Below are 16,093 nucleotides of genomic sequence, written 5' to 3' on the forward strand. Positions count from 1 at the left end.
AAGATGGTTATTATATATATATACATTATTTTCAATTTTATATTAAAATTAAAAAATGCAATTTAATAATTCTTGCTTATTGCAAAGAAATATTTTTTAAGAACGTATTATTTTTTTCGTTTATTCGACGTTATACTTTGAGGTATATTTTAATATCTTGAAAAATATGTTAAGTGTACTATATAAAATAAAACAAAATGCATATTGCATAGATAAATAAAAGAATGATTTAATAAATGTATAAAATAAAAAAGGAAGTATTCCACAGCGCATATCATAAATATAAAATCTACAAATTGTAATATATTTCTGATTGAATATTGTTGATCGAAAAACGTGACCCTTTACAAAATACGTATTCACAGTGATTTGACATGATTAGCGCGAATTAAATTGAAATATATCAAAATTATAATTATTACAAATGGGAATCACAAATTTCCCTTATTTATAAATTTTTATCATTTTCTATAGCGTCAGTTCCTTTATTGGCATTTTTCATCGATGATAGAGATTTATTGTGAACATCTTGGCCTATGGTCATCTTTAATAATTTTAGAATCGACTTTTTATCCGCATTTTCATTTTCTGTAAGCAAAATGCATTTTGTTAATTTTTTCACGATTATAAGATAAAACGTTGTGTACTTACCTTCAGTAATTACTCCAGTAATTTGTTGTTCAAGATGCAACTTTTCTTGCGCTATCTCGTACATGCCTTCCTCTATTGTGCCTTCACTTAATAACCTTATGATAGAAACGGGTCTGCAAGAGAATTCAGCATCTTGAATATGTTCATTTTAATGAATGATAAAAAAGTTTTATCTCAACTTAAAAATATGCTTAAATTTTGTGATTATGCATACTTCTTTTGTCCCACGCGGTGACATCGATCTTCTGCTTGTTTGTCATTGTACGGATTAAAGTCTATATCGTGTAATATAACTGTATCGGCAGCAGTTAAATTGATCCCTAAACCTCCGGCTCTTGTTGATAATAAAAATATGAATATACTTGGGTCTTCTGTGTATTTATTTATAAGAGTCTGTCTCTCAGTCACAGGTGTACTGCCATCTAGTCTAAATTTCAATATTAAATTCATTAGAATTAATCTGAGACAGTATACAGCCACATTAATAATTAATTATAACAAACCTTAAAAATGTCTGTCCCCTAATAGCTAGATATTCTTCAAGTATGTCTAATACCATAGTAAACTGGCTAAATATGAGCACCCTGTGACCATCCGTTTTCAATTGTGGTAGTATCTTGTCCAGTTCCTTTAATTTACCAGCTTTAGGAATAAGTTCTTGGGGTAAACCGAATCCGGCTATACTTTTATATATACGAGTTAATTGATTTATTTGGTAATCAGATGTCCAAATCAGGTCTTCAAAAACGTATTCTGGATTCTTCTGTTTGTAACCTGGTTCTTTCGCCAGTCTACTTGCTATAGCCTTAATGATTGATAATTTATAATAAATCATATACTAATTAAAGAAAATACCGATAGAAAGAAATTGCACAGATTGCGTACATACATTTAGTTTATCCTCATCGTAATAATCACGCATGAGAAGGGGATGATTGGCGAGCTTCCTCAACTGCATCATCATGCCAGTACCATTTACATCTGTAATTTCGCTGGCCTCTGCTGAAAATTGAGCGACTAACTTGTTATACATACTTTGCTGTTTTTCAATTAATGTACATCGTATTATTTCGTCTTTCTTATGAGGCAAATCGCGTAAAACTTCAACTTTAAGTCGTCGAAGAACAAATGGCCGCATAATTTCCTTTGCATTTTTAACTTGTTCTCTTTCGAACATCGGCTGCTCTCCGTTCTTCTTATCACTCGGTGCTTTCTGCAAAATTTATTCAGAGTAGAATAAATTGTAAATAAATGACATATATAAAATTAATGCATTCTTAATAATAATATTTTAATGGCTTACCGGATTTTTAGAGAATAAGCTTTTTAAATCTGCTTGTTTTCCAGCAAACAATGAAGGCATTACAAATATTAACAAAGACATTAATTCCAATAAATTATTTTGTAGAGGTGTACCAGTCAATAGAATTCGACGCTTAGCCTTTAAAAAACAGATTTCGAAATTTTGTTATAAGAAAACTTCGTACATTTCCATACATACGAGGTCTGTCTTAAAAAGTATCAGACTTGCGTATATCTTTGTTTTTGGGCATCTCTATTGTGGAAAATAGGGAGGATTTTGAGGAGAATGCCTGTTTTCCACAATGCCCAAGATATACACAGAAGTCGGATACTTTTGGGACCTTGTATAATGTATGTCTTGTATATAAATATATGATTAATACATACATTAATTCTGACAAGATTTTCGTATCTAACAGTGCTCATATTCTTAAGCATATGTGCCTCATCAAAGACTACATAGTTCAACGGCATAACACGAAATAGTCTACGCTCCTCTGGAGTACTACATATTAAATTGTACGTAGTTAATAAAACATCGACATCATCAAGATCACCATTTCGCCAACCCATTCGCATCTCTTTTCGTTCCTCTTGAGAGCCGTAATATTGTACTACTTTCAAGCTAGGTGACCATCTTTCTAGCTCATCCATCCAATTTTCTATACCAGGAAAAGATTTTTGCATATTATAAAAACTCTGTGAAGCAAATGTCTGAAAACACAATATATTTACCCATAGTTGAACTGGGAACGACAATTAAATGAGGCCCATCCTTTTCATCGAGAAGATCAGCTTCTTTCAGATATGTCAAAAATGCTATCACTTGTATCGTTTTTCCTAAACCCATTTCATCAGCTAGTATACCATTTACATTCTGTGCATGCAAAACAGCAAGCCAGTTTAGGCCAACTATTTGATACGGAGCTAATGTCAAATTTGGCGATAATGCTTTTGGCTGTTCTGTTATGGATGATGCGCCAGCAGCTACAGCTTTTTCCATGTTGATTGACAAACGAAAGCATTTTTTCATAAGAAGTTCTACCGCACGACGTGTTGATAGTAATACCTTTTTATGCATATTAAAATAGAATTAATCATATACACAATATATATATATATATGTATATGCGCGCGCGCACGCGTGTGTGTGTCTGTGTGTATATTTTGTTATAAGAATTATGAAAATATCTTAAATTTAATGAAAATTAATCTTTGTTCTCGAATTCTAATAATTTTGTAGAAAATAAAAATATCGTTAATTGCATAGGTTATTTTTTTCAAATTTACCTGAGCTGCATTCAATAATTCTGTATCTAAATATTTTGTATTTTGAAATTTATTCACTAAGTCTCTCCAATCTTCAAATGGCCTTGCATCTATAATGGCTTGGGCTTTTTTTGAAGAACATTGGGACATCAGAAGCAGTTCCGCAAGTATACCATTCTGCATAAATTCTAAAACTGCCTTTTTATCACCTGTGAGCTCATTAGATATCTCTATATCCGAATCCTCATCACTGTAAAATAATTGCATATGTTTATATGGCGATCATATATTTAAATTTAATTGTAAATACAATTTGTTACAAAATAACATACCTATCAAATACTTTGTCTTTATTGTAATCTCCTTCATCTGAATCGATATCTATATCTTCGTCTTCGTTTAATTTTCTTCTTTTCATTTTTCTAGTTTTTGCAGACGCTTTCAAACTTCTTTTTCTATGTTTTTTAAGTGTTTCCTCTGCCTCCTCGACGTTCCAATTGGTACTTTTAAGTATTTCCTGTATATGCTAAAAAATGGTTCATATTATTTTTTTAATTTAATATTTAATATGTAGACACAACAATTTTGTTTGAAAGGCTTATACCACGAACGCAGGATAACGGTAGCAAAATTTAAATTTTATTAATGTTTAATAATTATTATTATCACTATGTGTTAAACATTAATAAAATTTAAAAAGCCTTTTAAACAAAATTGTTGTATTTTTATTTGAACCACGTTTTTCTTTGTACTTGTTTAATATGTAGTCACAATACGTTCAGTTAAGCATTCAGCTGACATTATTTTGATAATATTAAATACAATAAAGAAAGCCATGATCGGTCAAAATTAGATGTTTCAAATAATACATTATATATATTCTTTATTAAATCAATTTATTCCAGATATGATTGCGCGCTCATAACTTTCGGACTTTCAACATAATCATTCTGAAACGCTAATAATCCCCCCTAAATTAGATTAGAAAGAAAGAAAGTAAAATCTTGATAACTTTCGGACTTTCAACACAATCATTCTGAAACACTAATAATCCCCCCTAAATTAGATTAGAAAGAAAGAAAGTAAAATCTTTCTTTCTAATCTAATTTAGGGGGGATTATTAGCGTTTCAGAATGATTATATTGAAAGTCCGAAAGTTATGAGCGCGCAATCATATCTGGAATAAATTGATTTAATAAAGCATATATAATGTAACAAATATTAATTAAAAATTTCTGAGCGATTGAGAGCAATAATAGCGCAGTAGTTGGTACGTTTGATCTTAACAATAGTATATTTCAACTTTTACATGATAAATCGATCGAACGTTTCAGTTCCATTCAAGTCATCTTCAGCAATGAAGTACTTAATTACATGTGATGTTCTTGGTTAAAATCAATGTGATGTATTAAATCGAAGAGTGCAGTAAGGAGAGTCTCTTAATTCCAAATTTAAGAGAGTAACTGTCAAAAAACTATACAGCTAAATGATCGCTAAAAGAAAATAAAGAATTAGCGAAAAACAGTTGTGAAGAGGAAAGTGAATCTTAAAAAGATTTACCTACTGCACTCTTTGACTGCACACTGGAGGACATTATAATAATGTGTCAAAAACATAAATTAAGAAATATCATTCGATACGGTTATGGACTTCAGTATCGAATTAAATTCGTTACTCAAATGAAAGCATTGAAACATGTGGTCTGTTTTCTGTTCCTGCACTAGACTGCACTAAAGTCTCTTTCTCGCTTTCGACAAATATCAAACATATACCTATTTCACTTGAAGTCTATTTATAAGCATGGTGTAAAAATTCAGTATCGTTTTATGTATTTAAACCATTCTCTTGTAACTTGATATTGAGCATTTCCGAAACTAATCTTTTCCCCAAATATCTTTCGTTATCTAATATTTTGGTGTTATCAAAATCAAATTAGTGTTTGAATTGTAATCTGTGTTCCGAGATGACTGATAGATTTCCAGTTTTTTTGTTAATGTCATTTCGGTGTTCCTTAATCCTAGTATTCGACTTTCTACTGGTCTGTCCTACATAGGACATATAATGTATTATTTAAAACATCTAACTTTGACCGAACATGGCTGAATCTCTATCGTATTTGATGTATTCACATATACGGTGCTTAAAAATATTAAATAATATTTTAACGAAAAATGCCGACAAAATGACAACTTATTATGTCAGCTCATTACCTGGGCAGCTTTATCTCGAGTATCAAAGATAATAGAGAAACATTCTTAGGGAAATTTACCATACTGAAAAAAATCATGTGACAACGTTACATGATGAAATTATCTAAGTTAAAACATGTAAATCATGTGTTGGATTGTTCCAAATCAGTACATGATTTTTTTAAATGATGTAATTTGAAAAATCACATGATATTAAAAATAATTTCATCTATCATGTGATTTTATAGTTATTGAATTTTAAAGAATTTAATGATAGAAATAAAAGAAAAAAGAATATTATGTGACTGCAAGTGACTTTTCAAAATACGTAATTTTAAAATCACGTACTGATTTGGAACAATTTTCATTACGTAATTTACACGTTTTAATTTTTAATTACAAGATTTCGTCATGCAACTGTGTGACGTGATTTTTTTCAGTAGGGTAATATTGAAGTGGTTAATTATCTATTTCGGGTACTATAAACAATTGTTCAGTGTTTTTAATACTCAAAATAAGTAATTTCAAGTATTAAATTAAGAGTTTTATAAAGATTTCATCTATATTTAGTAAAAAAGATATAATGGGCCTTCTACAATAAGCCACTAGTCATAAATCAGAAGTCAGAGCTAAAAATTGACCTGCAATCACAGTCGTTAATTTTTAGCTTCTGAACTCTGATTTGTAACTAATGGCTTATATTGTAGAAGGCCCATAAAAATTTAGGCAGTAATTATAGATACTAGTTAAAATTTTAAGTCTATAAAAAAAGATACTTAGAAAATTTGAAGATACTTACTGTTGCATCATTCTGTGGATACAAAGTTGTCAGGTACTTTAACTTATTCTCTTTACCTTTGGCGTTACAGTCTGAACTTAGCTTAACTGGACTACCAACATCGCTATCACTATCTTCAATGCGATTTACAGACTTACGGCGCATGTGTATATCAGGAGGTACCAAATTACTGTCCTCGTCCGCTAGAATTAGAGAAAAAAAATAATAAGACACATAGGTCTTTCATTTAAGACGCTAGATAAGAAAACAATTACAAATTACATATCACATGCAGTATTAAGAATTTATATATAAATAATTACAAAATTTGTACCAGAATGCAAATAGTATATTATAATATAAATTTTGATTTTTATAAACAATTCCTCTTGCTACATTTGCAAAAGGAATTGTTTAAAAATCAAAATTTATATCATGATATACTATAAATTGCTAAATTAAAACATTCGCATAAATTGAAACTGTTCGCGAAAACAGAAAAACGAATACGACTGTTAAGGATATGCATGCCAATTATGCGCGTGCATCGATTGACAAGACAATAGGAAAAAGATACGCGAGTTCTTACACAAGTTCATGGCCTTCGTTTGTTTTTTTTGAAAACGGAATTGTCGCAAGAGGCTGGAGCTACTCGTGTCCGTTTTGGGCGAATTCGATTCGGACATCGCGTCAACCGTGCGAGGGACGCTGACAGGTATGCATTTTTCCAGGATTAACTTTCGGAATCGTCTGCCAGGTGCATTCGGTGCGATTCGCCGAACGCTGCCGAGCGCGACGGGAATGACGGGATTACGTCCGTTACTTGGAGTGTAGAGCGTGTAGAGTGTAAAATCAGCAGAAAGTAGCTCAGACCAGACTGTAGAGTGCAGCGCCGACAGTGCGTTTGGCAGAATAAAATTATGCCTGGGCCCCTATTCTTCTAAAGAAACGTATACGTAAGCTAGGAAAATACTATAGTATACGTTACGTATTCTATAGTATTTTTCTAGAATTTTGTATTATGTTTCTTTTCAAGAATAGAGGTCCTGATTTTTACGCATAGATACTTTAAACCGAAATGTTCCAGATCCAAGGAAATATAACGGTATCGAAAATCTAATCGGAGGGGAAATAGACATGCGCTTACGACGACAAATAGAAGAAGTTCATGTTTGTATGACAGAAAACGGGACTGAATTATAAGCAAATATAAGAAATATAAGTAAATATATCGTCGTTCATGACGTTTGTATTTTAATTCATTTTATAATTCATACAGTATAATTAGCGCGCATACAAAGAAAATTATTCAAATAAAAATTAACATTAATAATGCATAGAGGTAAAAAACGTTAAAAAAATATAATATTAGACAGCAAATAATTTATAAAATTAATAAGGAGCATTCAGCCACAACGCCAGATGTGTGTTATGCTAAAGTCATATATATTTCAAAATTGATTAATAAACTAGGTATATATATATAGACACGTTTCGGTCAAAATTTGACCATCTTCAGTACAATCATATAAAAAGGTTGTTACAATACAAAAAAAAACAATCATTATGGACTCCGAACCAAGGTATTATAAAAGATTAGTCACAGAAATGATACACATAAAGAGACAAAATATAAGTTTAAACAAGCAAAATGATATACAGAACGGGGTTTCCTGAGATTTATCTACCAATTATAACTCCTCCGAAATAATAAGTTTCTATCCGCTCTAGTTGGCCTTCTCCTTCCTTACTTGTCATCATGCTAGACATAATATCTGCTTCTTCCGCATTGTGTGAAAACATTTAGTCAGCAATTGTCGTGCATATTTATTCCAAGTCTTGTTAACAGAGAAATTACCGGTCATACCAATGTGTTTACCTCACTCTATTCAAGGTTGTGCTTCACAAATATGTGGTGTGTTTCTTAAATTTTGAATAAAACTTTGTTGCAATATAAAATGTAATTGACATATATAAATCAATAATATTCGATTTTGGTTTTTTAAAAAATTTTAAAAAACACACACAGTATTGGGGAATCACGTATAAAAACAAAATTGAAAGTTTCAACCTGGCATATACGGAGGGATATTCGCACGTACCGATAAGAATCTTACTTCGTTAAATTTAAAATCACAATTTTTATTCTCGCACGCAATGATGCTAATCTACAAACGAAACGTATATCAGAGTGTAAAATACGTTGTGGCATGTATAAGACACATCACATTTTTGACGGAAGTTATTTTGCGTCATTGTAGTTGAATGAGTAATTATGTAATTCGTATTTGATTTAAATTTGCAAAAAGACATGCATATCGATTTTCACGTGGACATAGGAAATTTATCTAATGTTGTTTCCTCTTTTTTTTGTATTGTAACAATCTTTTTATATGATTGTACTGAATGCCTTGACTTTGACTTGATGGTCAAATTTTGACCGAAACATCTATCTAGTTTAATTATCAATTTTGAAATATATTGACTTTAGCATAACATATCTGGTTGAATGCTCCCCCCCCCCCTTATTAATTTTATATATTTTTAAATTTAAGCCACGTAAAATACTATTATAGCAAATAATTTCATTGATGCGAGATATATGTATACAATATAATAATAATAACACGCGATATAATAGAAGGGTGTCTGGAAATATTTAATATTTAATTGATGATTAATTTATAAAATAATATTTGATTATTATTATTATTATTGTTGATTATTATTATGTTATTTAATCGTTAACAAAAATAGTTAATTTTTTATTAGCACTCAAGGCTTAACAGAATTAGATTATAGATAATAATTATTTTATTTTTAACAATTCTTCTGACTTAATTAATCGCTGATTAATCAGTTCGATCAAAGTCACTCTTAAGTTAATCGGAGTTTTAGGCCCTACTATAATAAAACGATGAATTCGAGGAAATATTAGAAAAAATAAATATTAAATATAGAAATTAAAAAATATAAATAAAGATTAAACGTTATGCAGAATATATGCGTATAGGGCCTTCTTTATATTTTTATATTCAAGACCTTAAGTTCTGTCTTGAGGTGTCACGAACCAATCAGAGAGTCGCGTTAGCGACTTAAAACATTACTTTAAAAGACGGTCTTAAAATAAGAATCGACTATGAATACAGAAGGCCAAAATCGCCTCAAAAGAAGCCGTTCCTGTCATCAGCGACGTTTTCCGCGGTGACCAGCGGTGACTACCAGCAACGCCAGCTGATTGGCTGATCGCGAGATGCTCGCGCTTCGCCCTTCGCCCACCTTCGCCACGCCGCTGGCCGCTCTCGAGTCTCGAGTGCGCGTGATTCAAGGCCGACGACTCTACACACCTGCGCCGTCGTCGTCTGCTCCACCGCCTCCACCTCCTCCGTTTATTTTATTTGTATCAATTGCATCTGTCGTAATCTGTCATTTTGTCACGAGACGCTGAGAGCATCGTTATGTTCAACGGCGGATAAGTGTGTCGAATAGCACGGGTACCAAGGGAAGCAAGGATGTTATTGTACACGTTGATCGGCGGCTACATGCTGACCTCGGTGATACTATTCAAGTACCCCACCCTGCTGCATAAAAAGAAGAAGGTGAAGTTTTTGTGTCAGCACATCAGCCATCGGGGCGGTAAGTCGTCCTTGCGTTCCTCTCTTTGTTTACCATCCGCAAATTCGCGAACGCGATAAATATCATTAATTTACTCTTATGTATGAATCGTTTTAGGTGCCGGCGAGAGCTACGAAAACACGATGTGCGCGTTCAAACGGTTAGTGCAAGTATTGTTTACCCAAGACTCTCCCCTTCACCCAAGACTGCGAAAATATATTGTCATCCTGTGCTAATTGCTGCGTCATTTAATCACCATATACATTACATGGCAGCATAAAGTAAAAATGTTTACATGTGATTTCACTTTAAATATTTAATTAAAAGTAACATAACAGGGAAAATTTAATGTTTTATATCAATTTTCATGTCTTCACTTTTACATTAATATTTTAAATTCATATAACACACTTACTATTAACATTTAAAAATTTATATGGTATATATATATATATATATATATACTTGTAGCATAAAACGATAAAAGAAATTTATTTCAATATAAGTTATTAATTTTTACATAATGTAATTAATTTATTTATATACAAGTAAGAAAAGAAAATCAAAATAATGTTTTTGTCAATTTATGTAACTCGAAAAAAATAAGATACGAATGTGTCTAATAATATATAGGGTGTCCCATTTTAATCGATCATCTCAAATATCTCTTGAACAATGAGTTGGCTAAAATTATGTTAATATCATATTTTATCAATTGTATACTTAAGTGAAATCAATATCTTTGCTTGCAATTGTGCAGAGCAGTGGCTATTGGAACACAAATGTTGGAATTAGATTGTCACCTTACAAGAGATGGCGAAGTAGTAGTCTCTCATGATCAGAATCTTTTACGCAGTACTGGTATAGATAAGAATATCGCTGAATTGGATTACAAGGATTTACCGCTCTTAAAGCAATGTTTACCAATTGATTTTGATCCAGGTATTGTTATTTATTATTTTTAAAAACGACTATACTTACGAACAGAATTATTTAAGAACTATAGTTGAACAGATGTGGAATATGTTGGTTCGTCAAAAGAAGAGGATCGACAATTTGCATTGTTACGAGAAGTCTTTGAGGCATTCCCCAATATCCCCATTAACATTGATATTAAGATCAATAATGATCGGCTTATATCGAAAGTTTCCGATCTTATAAAAGAATTCAATAGAGAAGAATATACAGTTTGGGGAAACTTCAGTGATGAAGTTACACAAAAATGTTATAAAATGGTATGTTAACCTATTAAGTTTCTGTAAAGATCAAGTTAACATATTTTGAAAGGATTGAAATAATACTAAAAAATGGTAGTGATAGTAGTAATTTTGAAACTGAATTGCTAAGATTTTTGTGCTATTATAAATACCTATTAAGCTTCTGTAAAGATCAAGTTAACATATTTTGAAAGGATTGAAATAATACTTCGTAAAAAATGGTAGTGATAGTAGTAATTTTGAAACTGAATTGCTAAGATTTTTGTGCTATTATAAATGCTAATATTTAAATGGCCATATACAGGATACTAAGTACTCTACAAGATTTTAAAGAATAATTTCTCACACCAATTCAAAAGAAAACTTCATATGAACATATTTTCCAAAATTTTTAGGAAAAACTTTCCTTCAATTTTAACACCCTGAATCTTTAATATTAAGCCGTTTCGGACATAAGATTATATGAAATTTTATGAAGTTTTCATCTTGAATACTGAATATTTAGTATCTACTTCGTATAAAGAATGCCGTACAATTCTTATGAAAAATGACATTCGGCGAAATTGGAGGGTTGTAACTTCGCTATTTTATAGTTTGTGTGATGCTGATTAAAAGTTAATATTACTACAATCTTCGCAAATAAATTGTTGTGTTTTTAAAGATATGTAAAATTTTTTAATTGTATGTATTTAGTTAATTCTTGCATAAATCAAATGTATCATAAGTGTGAGAGTAGAAAAAAGTAACATTTTTTCATGGGAACACGTTTTGAATAATTTGACTCGATTCCATCCTTTCACTTCCAGTAAAGTGGAAGAAGAAATATTGACAAAATTTCCGATTAAAATAAACATGTCGTATTTATAAATCGATTTTTTGCATATTTGCAAATAAGATAAATAAAATATATTTTATTTGCAAAAACTGATTTATAAATAAGAATATGTTCATCATTTTAATTGGAAATTTTTTCAATATTTCTCTCCTCGCTTTACTGAAGATGAAAAGATGAAATTGAAAGCTCGAATTATTAAAACATACTTTTATTTAAAAAAAAGTTTTTTTTTCTGTTCTCATGTTTTTAAAATGTTTTACTACTAGAAGTAATAACCAAATACATAGGTTTTGTGAATTTTGTCTGTCTGAAGAAGTCGAACGATTTATTTGCAGAGGTAGCAATGTTAATTTTTTTTTTATGGAAGAAACTTTCAAAAAACACTCCTGATTATATCGCGCCCCCTCTCCCCCAACAGAGCAGATGGTTTCCTCGTTTCCTGAGGGAGCAATTGGTCCAATCCCGCGAAATTAACGCAGCTTTCTGGAGCTGTGTTGAATTTTTATTCACTAAAACTCCCGTTACAGTCGTTCTCCAGCATAAAGGGGGAAGGATACTGAAAACTTACAAATATTATGCAATGTCTCCCTAATTGTGTGTCGAATATACTGTCCTCATTTAGAGGAAGAGGTGGATGCAGAAGATCCAGAGAAACCTCCTTTTAACCTTATCCTCTCCGGATCGTCCCAGAAATGCAATAGAGTGCGAGCATTACATCTCACCATCCCTATACGCAAGAACTAGACAGACAGACAATGACGTGCCTGCCTACCTACATCCGGTGGCTCTTATATTTTGCCTGGATAGCTCGGTAGTAACTAAGACTATTCGTGGAGAATGTTAACTTTTGATCAATACTACATAAACTATAAAATAGAGCTAATTTCGCTGTAAGCCATTTTCCAGAAAAATATGTGGCTTCCTTTATGCATTGTTAATTTTTTTACTATCTTTAATAATCTTGATTTTTGTTGTAGAATCCAAATGTAAATTTACTGTTTTCAATGCAACGTGTAGCAATGTTGATACTTCTCATGTATACTGGCTTGTTACCATTTGTACCACTAAAGGAAACACACCTTGAAATTTTCTTGCCTTCAATTTATTTGCGGTAATATAATTGAAACTTTTATGTCTTTGTAATTACAATGGAATTACGGAAAAAACATTTCTTGTAAAAAAGTTCTTTTAATTCTAGAAGAAAAGGAGGTCCAAGTCCAACATTTTTACCACTGGAAAAGTTGGTAGTACGTACGATTAATGTACTATTAGTGAGGCCGTGTTTATTTAATCATTTAAGAGCACGAGGTATACATGTAAGTATATAGAATTACAATTGACATTGATTGATTTTTAATTGACTTATATTTTCTTATAGGTCTATTTTTGGGTCTTGAATAAAGATGAAGAATTCGAAAGAGCATTTAATCTGGGAGCAACTGGTGTAATGACAGATTATCCAACAAGATTAAAATTATTTTTAAAGAAACGTACAATAGAATGAACCGGATAGAATAAATAGTCACAGATAACACAAACTATTGAAAAATTTACGGAGTTATTTATGTCTGGGAAGAGATATCTGCCATGATAAGCCAGAAGATATATAAGAATAAACAAAGTAGTATATTTTTTATAAGCAAAGCAAAACTATTTGCTTATGTTCTGTGTATAAATGCCAATTTTGCCACAATTATGACAGTTCGTACAAATTAATTCATTAGCGAAATTGCGTATACAATATCCATTGTATACGCTGCATACAATAGTTGTATTATTATTACATTAATGCGGATATCCATTCATGGAATAAGATTGCTCTGGCCTCATAAATCTTCCAATTATTCATTTACATTTTTTGCTTCATCGAAAAATATAGACTGTCCTGAAATTTGGAAATCAAAATACTATAGCAAGAAAATTTTCGAAAAAGATAAGTAAAAAAGTATTTATCATTTTTCGTTCCAGTATATATAAGAAAAATCAACATTGCTACATGTTGCATTGAAAACAGTAAATGTATATTTGGATTCTACTACAAAAATCAAGATTATTAAAAATAATAAAATATTACAGATTATAGTTAAATGGTTACTTATTATTGACCAGTTTTAAACCTTATATCTCAAAAACTATTATAAAATTGTCTTGCTGTAACATTTTGATTCACGAATTTTGAAACACCATTTATATTCAACGAGACTTTTTCTTTTAATTGTAATTAGATTAAAAGCTAATATTCTAATTATCAGTATTGATGGTTATTCGTGTAACTAGACTGGTAAATAAGCCTGCGCAGCTAGCCATTTATTATAATATAGCGATTTTTACATAATATATGATTGTAATGCGTACTTCTAATTTGCTGTTAGAATCTATTCGCGGTCTCAGATTTTATATATTATTTTTGTTTACGGGATAGGCATACTTTACCTTTATATAATATTCCAAAAAAAAAACATATTCCTCAATAGCATTCGTTTCTCTTATTGTGATTTTTTATTTATAATATTCTTCTACACATAGATTTATTGTAAGGAAATTCATTGTAAAAAAGCCTGCTTGCATATCCCAGTTTTTAGTACAAAACATCTATTTATTACTATATCTCTCTGGGGCCAGCGTTAACTTAGTCCAGCATTTAAACGCTTTGAATAACATATATAATCTGATCTATATATGAGGCATTTGTTAAATAAGTTTTAATCTTCATAGATTTGTGAAGACATTTTATGTGAAAAGAGAAAACTCGATCTACGCAGATCGTGATATGTCCTTAGTATATATTGGTGTGATACAAGGAATTTCCTTTTTGTGAAAACTGAATGTGATAAAAGTCTGTGTCAGTCTCATAATATTGAGAGTGTGAAATCGATGAAACTCTATCAGGATTAATCCTATTGAATAAAGAAATAAATTTGTGTGCAAATATTGTATTTGGCGTATGATATTTATACGGTATTACGAGATAGTTAAGGCATGATAACCAGTATTAATATCTTATAACAACTTAATATATGTAGGACATACTTCACAGGAGTTATCATTCTTCAACGTTACATCCATCCCTGAAGCATATCCTACATATTAAATTACATCATGTATTTGCATACAGAGCATTTTGCAATTAACATAACTCAATTGTCTATGAATATCTATATGTTAAATATATGTACTTTTCTAATCTTTTGAACGTAGAAACAATGTACTGAACAACTAAACAAATATTATGTTAAAAAGACATATTTAACTGCAGCTCACGCATTTATAAAAAGTGTAACGATATAAAATCTTTTCTAACTTATTATATGTATATTATATATAATTTATATTTAGGCTGTTTTATATATAAAAAAATCTATGTGTATATGTGCCTATATATATATGTGCCATTATATATGTATACAATATACATATTCAGATAAAAGTATAACAATTGTATAAGATTACCAAAGAGACGTGAAAAATATCAATATTTATAGTTATGAAAAATAAGAAAAATTATACATTATATGCTGTCTTATGGGACGGTCGTAGAATTCATGTGATGTACGTTGTTTTTATTTGATGTTTATATGTATAATCTCAATTTATGAAAGCTGTCTTTAATGATACATAATTATAATCTTAATTTACCAAAGAATTTTTTAAAATTATAACTTTAGTATTTCGACGTATTATGATAGCATAAATATCCTTTTATTTATAATATTAAGAAACATATAAATTATTTATTATACAAGTTTTCTTGTCCCATTTAAACGTTAATGATAAAAAAAGTAAGAAATAATTTATATGAAGATTGTCTACTTGATTGTAAGTGTACTTCAGGAGGGAAGGATTAAATAAATAATATACCAAGTTTTATTAAGATTATTTGCTTTTATATTAAATAATAGTCTTATAATGTATAATTAACATTGAACATGTTTTACAATGAATATTAAGTATAGAAAAATAAATGCAACTATGTACAAACTCATGTACCTTTGTATTTGAAATTAACTTTTGTGTATTTGTAAAACTCGAAGTTTATAATATAAGTTTTCATTCTATGATAAATAATTGTTCCTTTACCCATATAAAAATAAATTATAAGTCTCATATGGTAGGAAATTTAATTGTATCTATGCATTTCTAACTTTTATTTAATTTATTGAGATTCTAAGATTTATTCCTTTATGACGAAGGAAAAACAGTTACAAATAAATTAAATTTACATCAGATCTAGAAAATG

At 30.3% G+C, this 16,093-nt stretch overlaps 2 protein-coding genes across 4 annotated transcripts; one reads left to right on the forward strand and one right to left on the reverse strand.

Moving 5' to 3' along the window:
- Nucleotides 1-327: 327 nt before the first annotated feature.
- Etl1 (SWI/SNF-related, matrix-associated actin-dependent regulator of chromatin, subfamily a, containing DEAD/H box 1) lies at nucleotides 328-7,052 on the reverse strand. Its single transcript, XM_018516958.1, has 12 exons — nucleotides 6,779-7,052; nucleotides 6,211-6,392; nucleotides 3,555-3,748; nucleotides 3,244-3,472; nucleotides 2,689-3,022; nucleotides 2,341-2,615; nucleotides 1,955-2,092; nucleotides 1,541-1,864; nucleotides 1,155-1,456; nucleotides 866-1,078; nucleotides 652-764; nucleotides 328-588 (listed from the first exon to the last, which is right to left on the reverse strand). Exons 1-12 carry the CDS (start codon nucleotides 6,873-6,875, stop codon nucleotides 449-451), a joined length of 2,541 nt encoding a protein of 846 aa, XP_018372460.1. The 5' UTR covers nucleotides 6,876-7,052; the 3' UTR covers nucleotides 328-448.
- Nucleotides 7,053-9,532: 2,480 nt separating this feature from the next.
- On the forward strand, nucleotides 9,533-13,820 carry LOC108767254 (glycerophosphodiester phosphodiesterase domain-containing protein 1). Of its 3 annotated transcripts, none has more exons than XM_018517003.1 (7): nucleotides 9,533-9,825; nucleotides 9,922-9,964; nucleotides 10,565-10,746; nucleotides 10,819-11,039; nucleotides 12,834-12,967; nucleotides 13,055-13,172; nucleotides 13,235-13,820. In XM_018517003.1, exons 1-7 carry the CDS (start codon nucleotides 9,702-9,704, stop codon nucleotides 13,358-13,360), a joined length of 948 nt encoding a protein of 315 aa, XP_018372505.1. In that variant the 5' UTR covers nucleotides 9,533-9,701; the 3' UTR covers nucleotides 13,361-13,820. The 3 variants fall into 3 exon arrangements, with proteins under 3 accessions (XP_018372505.1, XP_018372506.1, XP_018372507.1); XM_018517004.1 differs by having other exon boundaries at nucleotides 13,058-13,172; XM_018517005.1 differs by having other exon boundaries at nucleotides 13,055-13,164; nucleotides 13,235-13,338.
- Nucleotides 13,821-16,093: the final 2,273 nt, after the last annotated feature.

This window comes from Trachymyrmex cornetzi, unplaced genomic scaffold (assembly GCF_001594075.2).
Source record: "Trachymyrmex cornetzi isolate Tcor2-1 unplaced genomic scaffold, Tcor1.1 scaffold67, whole genome shotgun sequence".
NCBI lineage: Eukaryota > Metazoa > Arthropoda > Insecta > Hymenoptera > Formicidae > Trachymyrmex > Trachymyrmex cornetzi.